The sequence below is a fragment of the Empidonax traillii genome, unplaced genomic scaffold, assembly GCF_003031625.1.
Source record: "Empidonax traillii isolate 1590-97213 ecotype Southwest subspecies unplaced genomic scaffold, ASM303162v1 scaffold1:size7828297, whole genome shotgun sequence".
NCBI lineage: Eukaryota > Metazoa > Chordata > Aves > Passeriformes > Tyrannidae > Empidonax > Empidonax traillii.
In genome coordinates this window covers 2,549,777-2,556,830 of record NW_020955194.1, presented here as the reverse complement: position 1 = coordinate 2,556,830, position 7,054 = coordinate 2,549,777, and the positions used below count along the sequence as shown (strand labels likewise).

Sequence of the window (7,054 nt, the reverse complement as noted above, 5' to 3'; positions counted from 1 at the left end):
TACAGTGATAGTGGGTGAAACGCTTCCTCTGTAAGGAGTTCTACAACTCTTAAGCTTTTCCTCCAAAAAAACAGAGCAGATAAAAATGGAAAATGATTATTTTAAGAGACTATGAACTTAGGAAAGCACCCTTTAACATGGGAATCTGGCAGAAATGCTTAAGCCAGGTAACCAAGGGATAACCTGACTGGTCTGTAATGCTTTGTCAGGCCTAAGCAACCCCATAACCAGGCCAGTGTTGACATCACACGAGGGTACAAGAGCATCCACACCAAGTGTTACTCCAGCCTGCAGGACCAGCTCACAAAGTGCTGGCCGAGAGAATCCCCTTACTCTTCAAGGCAAGGGGGGAAAAAAACCCAACCCTTATCTCCACTCACAACTCGAGAATCACCCCTATTTTAACCCCGCTGCAGCAGCAAACCACCACCACCAACTTCACACAAGCTCTGTTGGGACGAATTTATTGTGTAACCTCCACAGAGGCTGTTTAGTTCTCCTTCTCCTGCACAGTCTTTGTTCCCCTCAGCCTGCCCGTGCGGCGGGCAGCGATGAGGCCGACCTTGCGCCCGGCGGGAGCGTCTCTGCGGATGGTCGAGGGCTTCCCGATGTGCTGGTGGTTGCCCCCTCCGAAGGGATGTTCTACAGGCTGTGGAGAGGGAAGGCAAGACAGCAATGAAAACACAGAAACATGTAAAGGATGTCCAACAGCAATGAAGTGGCTGGAGGGGATGGGAAGTTTAACAGCTTTTCATGGGGTGCAGTGATTATCTCGTCACACAAACCCCTTCCAAACTGCAAGGAGGGACAGTGACTGCCAACACACTCACGTTCATGGCCACACCACGGACACGTGGCCAGCAGTTCCTCTTGGCCTTGTACTTGTGGTAGGCCCTGCCAGCCTTCAGGATGGGCTTGTCAATACGGCCTCCGCCGGCCACGATTCCTGGAGGGAACGGCAGGAATGATAACACACAAACAGAACAAAGTAAAGTGTCTGAGACTAATCTGAGCTTCTGAAGATCAATCTCAAGCAATCCCAGCTGGGCTCAAAGCATTAAGTTACAGCCATCACCAGTGAGATCAAACTTGAGCTGCAGCCACACACTGAGGGCTCAGCGAAGGGACACACACCTGAGTTAATGCTTTTCAACCCCTTCACACAGGTTTGAGAATTTTTTAAGCACTGCCAGGTTTACTGCTCAAATTTCTTGTGCAACATGAGCAGTTTTGCTGTCAGCTACAACCACCAGGTTTGTACAACAAACCTGGTAAAGCCTCTGCTTTTTGGAAATGGTCTTGTCATTCCTTGTCAGAACCTTCCAGAACACTCCACCCACCCGACACCACCTCCAGCACTGCCCTCCAGCACAGCTCACTCTGTACCAAAAGCATCAATGCCACTTTCCACAGAAGTCCTTCCCCAAGGACTGCAGATTTTAGACTGAGCAATTCCACCACAGCCCAAGGACAGTGAGCATCTACTCTTCTGTCCTCTCACTAGATCAGATCACCTCCAAAATTAGGTCACTACTAACCAAAAGCAGTGCAGGCATGACCTTCCAGCCAAGCCCCTGAGCACAGACCGGTGTGTAACCCTGGGCCCAGCCTGCAAATGATCCTTTTTTCCAAGGTGGTTGTTACAAACTGGCACTTTATTTGAGAGGTTCCTTAGCGGTGACAAGCAGCTCAGTGACAAGTTCTCAGCTGGTGCTCCTTACCAACAACAGCTCTGTTTGCAGAAGAAATCACTTTCTTGGAGCCAGAGGGCAGCTTGACTCTGGTTTTCTTCGTTTCGGGGTTGTGGGAGATGACTGTGGCGTAGTTCCCCGAAGCTCGTGCCAGCTTCCCGCGGTCACCGGGCTTCTCCTCCAGGCAGCACACGATGGTGCCCTCGGGCATGGTGCCCACGGGCAGGACATTCCCGATGTTCAGCTGAGCTGCAGAGAACAACCAGAGCAGCCACAGCTTCATCTGGGTTCTTGGAGTTACATCCTATTAACACAGGCCTCGTGCACAAGAGGGTGGCACCGCATGGACCCTCCGGCAGCGGCCGGGGCACATTTTGGGGTTTGACCTGGAACATCCGTTCCATGTCCGGTGTGGAGAAAGGTGTTGGGACACTCAGCGTGCTGCCCCTGCCCAGGCAGCCCCCCCAGGACCCACCTTTCTTGCCACAGTACACGAACTGGCCGGTGTGGATGCCCTCAGCGGCGATGAACAGCTCCGTGCGCTTCTTGAACCGGTACGGATCGCGGAATGCGATCTTGGCCAGGGGAGCGCCCCGGCCCGGGTCGTGGATGATGTCCTGTGGGAAGGCAGAGCTGCCTCAGAGCAGGACACAGCCCCTGCTGTGGGTTCTGCACAACTCAACCAACTAGGAGAGCTGCAGATGAGCACTCCAATGTGACTGTCCCTTTTCAGGGGGGTCTGGACTCCTCCCGGCACAAATGAGCCGAAGATTCACATCTGTAAGGATGCAACCTCCAGTATCTGCATCACATCAACACATCAGGGAAAAATTCCTCACTGGGAGGATGGTCCTGCACTGGAACAAGTTGCCCAAAGAGGCTGAGGGTGCCCATCCCTGGTAGCGTCCAAGGCCCGCTTGGATGAGGCTGAGCACCCTGGGATGGTGGAAGGTGTCCCTGCCCATGGCAGGGCCCCACAAAGCTGAAGGGATGCTCAGATCATCCAACCAGGTACCAGTGGCACTGTCTGCAGTCACTGACACCCAAAAAGTACCTGCAGCACACCTGAACTCCTGTATCACACCCCGAAGTTCTGCCTTGCCCCCACTGCTTGAGACCAAGGTGGTGGACACCACTTAGTGATTTCAAAGACTGGGTTTTTTTAATGTGCAATCAACTACACAGACACCTCTCCTCACCCATACTTCCCGAGATGCAGGGAATTCTTAGGCAATGTAAACTCGTGGTATTTCCTACAGAAAACCTGGTATTGCTACAAAAATATCCGACATTCCTACACTACGACAAAATCCTACTGCTGGCAACGTGCTGCTACCTTCACCCAGGTGCTCCCATACATCCCAGACGGTTCAACTTTTAGAGGAACCTGATTAATCTAACAAAAACACAGATGCCTGAATAAGGCACGGCCAGGACAAGGAGCATCCTCAGGGCGCTGGGCAGAGTGGGAAAGAACTTGGACCCCTCTCGGGAGGAGCAGAGGGATGGGCTGGGCTGGGATCCCGCACAAGAGGAGCAGAGGGATGGGATGGGATGGGATGGGCACCCCGGGACAGCCACCCGGGAACAGGAACACCCCGGGGGCAGGGCCCCGGCCGCACCTTGACGATGCCCTTGATGTATCCGTGCCGCTCGGCGAAGTCCACGGCGCGGAGCTTGGCCGGGCCCTTCCTGTGCTTCACGTGGGCGCGGAACACGGAGCCCGCGCCCTTCCTCTGCCCGCGGATCACTCGGCCCATGGCGCCCTGCGGGGACACAGCGGGACAGCCCCGTCAGCGACAGCCGGTCCCTGCTGCCCTCCCCGTGCCCGCCGCGCAGCCCCCGCGCCGGCCGGGATCGGGATCGCGGCCGATGGGAGCGGATCGGGATCGGGGTCGGGATCGCGGCCGGGCCGCTCCTACCTCGGTGCGGCCTCACCCGGAAAGAAGGAAGCGGTGACGTCACGGCCGCGCGACCGCTTTCCGGCGCTGGCGGAGCGCGAGAGAGGGGCGGGGAGCGCGGGAGCCCCGCCCCTGCTCTGACGTCAGTGCTCAGTGACGTCACGGGGAGCGAGGGGCCGGGTGTGGGAGCCGCGCTGCGGGGGGGGCGATCGGAGCTCACCGATCCGCCTCTCGGGGTTCTCTTCACGCACTCGCGGGATTAATCGGGGTGGAAAAGACTTCTGAGAGCGTCGAGTCCAACCGGTGACGCAACACCACCGTGGCACTGAGCGGCACGTCCGGTCTTTTGCCTGAACACCTCCAGGGACGGTGATTCCGCCGCCTGCCTGGGCAGCCCGTTCTAGTGTCTAATCACCCTTTGTTTGGATAAATTCTGCCTAATGTCCAGCCTGAACCTCCCCTGGCACAGCTTTAGGCTGTGTCCTCTCCTCCTGTCACTGGTTGCCTGGGAGCAGAGCCCGATCCCACCCGGCTCCCCCCTCCTGCCAGGGGGTCAGAGACAGCGACAAGGTCTCACCTGAGCCTCCTGCTCTCCAGGCTGAGCCCCCCCCAGCTCCCTCAGCTGCTCCTCACAGGACTTGTGCTCCAGACCCTTCCCGAGCTCTGTTGCCCTTCTCTGGACTCACTCCAGCCCCTCAGTGTCCTTCCTGAACTGAGGGGCCCAGAACTGGACACAGCACTCCAGGTGTGCCCTCACCAGTGCCCAGCACAGGGGGAGAAGCACTGATTTAAAAAACCCTGGGGGCTGACGGCCTGCTGAGCTGCCTTACCAAAACCTCTCTTAATTAGCTGGATGGAAGATGCTGTGTGCAGGATGAGGCTCCATCCATTGCAGATACAGTCGGATCTGTAATAATCAGACTGTATCATGCAGTTCAAGAGCTGCAAGTTTCGGGCAAGGAAGCGAGCGAAGATAAAAACCATGCAGTTGCTTTAAGCTGCCTTTGCCAGATTTTAATCAATATTAATTAGGGCACAATTGAGAGATATAGCAAAGAAGAGGTAATCGTCTTAGTGTTCCTAATCAACTTGTGCTACGCCCTGGAAGGGGAAATGAAAAGTGCCTTAACTTCTTTAACAGCCCACTAGGTTTTCTGCATCAGAGGCCATTCTTCCAGCACAGGTCACTGCTGATGACCCAATTCCCTGGAGACGGACTGCTTGACTTGAGATGACTGATCTGAAATTAGAAAAAGCTCATCAGTGTAGGCCCATCTTTGCTCCTTGCTGAAGAACCTGAGCATCCACCACGTCTTGACAGATAAGCTTTCCCACAGCAGTCTCCCCGGGACAAATGGGAGTCACATGCCTATAAGAGGTAAAAACCCTCGTGCTGAGGGCTCTGAGCCGTGATCCCTGTCAGATTCAGCCCGCCCAGGTAAAGGGATTAGCACTGCCAGGTGTCCCCTCAGCCCATCTGCTGGAGGTCACTGTCCCTCCGACAAGCAGACGGTGTGACAGCTGCTCAGGCTGAGCCCCACGTGACAGCTCAGGATCACAGACTGCCACGTACTTTGGTTTACACTGAGTTTACACTCACACTGAATGTCAGTATCCAGAAACTTTGATTTATGGTTCCTGTTGGCTTCAGCTGTGGCAGCAGGAGTCTTGTTTGGTTTTGCTACTAAATCTGACAAGAGTCAGATCTTGTAGGAGCTACCTCAATTTCCAAATAATGCCCATATAATCAGCAAATTACATTGGTCACTCCCCTCTCTCGTTCTTACTAAGGACTTAGTAATCAATTATATAAGAAGTAGTTTTGTAATGACTTAGTACACTCACTGGTTTTATTATCTTGTATCAACTATCCTTTGCATCCATTTTATTATTATTTAATTCATGGTGCAGTCTTGCACACTGCTGTCGCCATCTGTGAAGCTGCAACTTCTCGGTTGTGTCCTGGGCGTGGCCAGCTGCCTCCCTGCTCAGGTACTGCTGCAACATGGAGGGCAAGGATGAAACCAGGATCCCCCCTCTCTCCTCCCTGACAGCTCTTGGGATGTCCTGAATATGGTTAGAAATGCCTGTTCCATAACAGTGTGAAGAGTTCTGAGTTCATCATCACAACAGAGGCTGTTTCAGCCTTTCCCCCCAGTAATGCTGAAGGTTGTTACCTATTTGTATCACCTCAGGCTGTGTTTATGCCCATCTCGGGATCAGAGCATGCTGCTGCCCAGGGTTCCAGTGGTGGTATTGTCCAACCTGATTATTGAGTGTTTTTCCATCAGAGAAAATCAGGAGGAGGCTGGGAATTGTATCCATCTAGGCCTCCACCTGCTCATGGTTTCTTTAGGATTCACACATGGATGCAAAACCCTGAAAGCCTCCAAGTTTTCTAGCCTTGATGGAGTTCAGGAATCAGAGAGGACATGAAAATAGGTGACAGAACTGCATCAGTATAATTTTATAATTGGTTTCTCCTTATATAAGAGGCATTAGTTAACATGCTCATTATCAAGGGGATAACAGCATTGTATTACCTGACCCAGGCAGGCATGGATTGAACTCACAATAAGGTTAATTATTTTCTTTAGCTGTGCCTTCGAAATCTCATGGATCCAAAGAAATGTAAACAAGTAGTTTACACCTGATGGCAGTTAAAAAATCCTGCCCAGGATCCCACCATCCACACAGCTGTGCAGCAGCTGCTCTCTGGTGCAGCTCTGAGCCGTGAGATTTTGCCTTCAGGACATCATCTCTAGCAACTGCAGCTGGGTCCTGGTCTTGGCTGGGACAGAGTTAATTTTCTTCCTAGTAGCTGGTACAGTGCTGTGTTTCGGATTTGGTACGAGAACAATGTTGACGGCAACAACTAAAACATCAGTGTGTTAAGTAGAGCTTACTCTAAATCCAGGAATTCTCAGCTGCCCATGCTCTGCCAGTGAGAAGGCCCACAGGGAGCTGTGGGGGAACACAGGCAGGGCAGCTGATCTGAACTAGCCAAAGGGATATTCCACACCACAGAGTGTCATATCCAGTATATAATCTGGGGGGATGAGGTGGCCGGGAGAGGCTGATTGCTGCTCAGGGACAACCTGGGCATCAGTCAGGGGGTGGTGAGGAATTATATTGCGCAACACTTGTCTTTCTTGGGTTTTATTCCCCGTTTTCTGGCTCTCTTTTTTATATTATTATTATTATTATTTACTTTATTTCAGATACTAAACTGTTCTTATCTCAACCCATGGGTTTTACCTTTCTTTTCTATTCTCCTCCTCATCCCACGGAGGAGGGGATGTGGGGGAGCGAGCGAGCTGCCCTGTGGTACTTAGTTGCCAGCTGGAACTAAACAACAACAAGCTGTTCTGGTTTAAGACATTACAGCCTTTACCAGCCACTCTGCCTTTCTACCAGGAGTTACAGCCACGTGGGAAGAGAAGCAGAGGCAGGGCCAGCGTG

At 52.9% G+C, this 7,054-nt stretch overlaps 1 protein-coding gene across 1 annotated transcript; it reads right to left on the bottom strand.

Moving 5' to 3' along the window:
• Positions 1–448: 448 nt before the first annotated feature.
• RPL8 (ribosomal protein L8) lies at positions 449–3,698 on the bottom strand. The gene is made up of 6 exons (XM_027884877.1): positions 3,614–3,698; positions 3,314–3,457; positions 2,167–2,308; positions 1,722–1,940; positions 831–946; positions 449–649 (listed from the first exon to the last, which is right to left on the bottom strand). Exons 2-6 carry the CDS (start codon positions 3,449–3,451, stop codon positions 491–493), a joined length of 774 nt encoding a protein of 257 aa, XP_027740678.1. The 5' UTR covers positions 3,452–3,457; positions 3,614–3,698; the 3' UTR covers positions 449–490.
• Between the last annotated feature and the right edge of the window lie 3,356 nt (positions 3,699–7,054).

Bases quoted from the DNA above. Each gene is read 5' to 3' on its own strand.
- RPL8 (XM_027884877.1), bottom strand. From the start codon at position 3,451: ATGGGCCGAGTGATCCGCGGGCAGAGGAAGGGCGCGGGCTCCGTGTTC. The intron at 1,941-2,166 runs GTGGGTCCTGGG...TGTTCTCTGCAG, and splicing joins CGTGTACTGTGGCAAGAAAG to CTCAGCTGAACATCGGGAAT. The intron at 947-1,721 runs GTAAGGAGCACC...CGTTCCCTCCAG, and splicing joins TGCAAACAGAGCTGTTGTTG to GAATCGTGGCCGGCGGAGGC.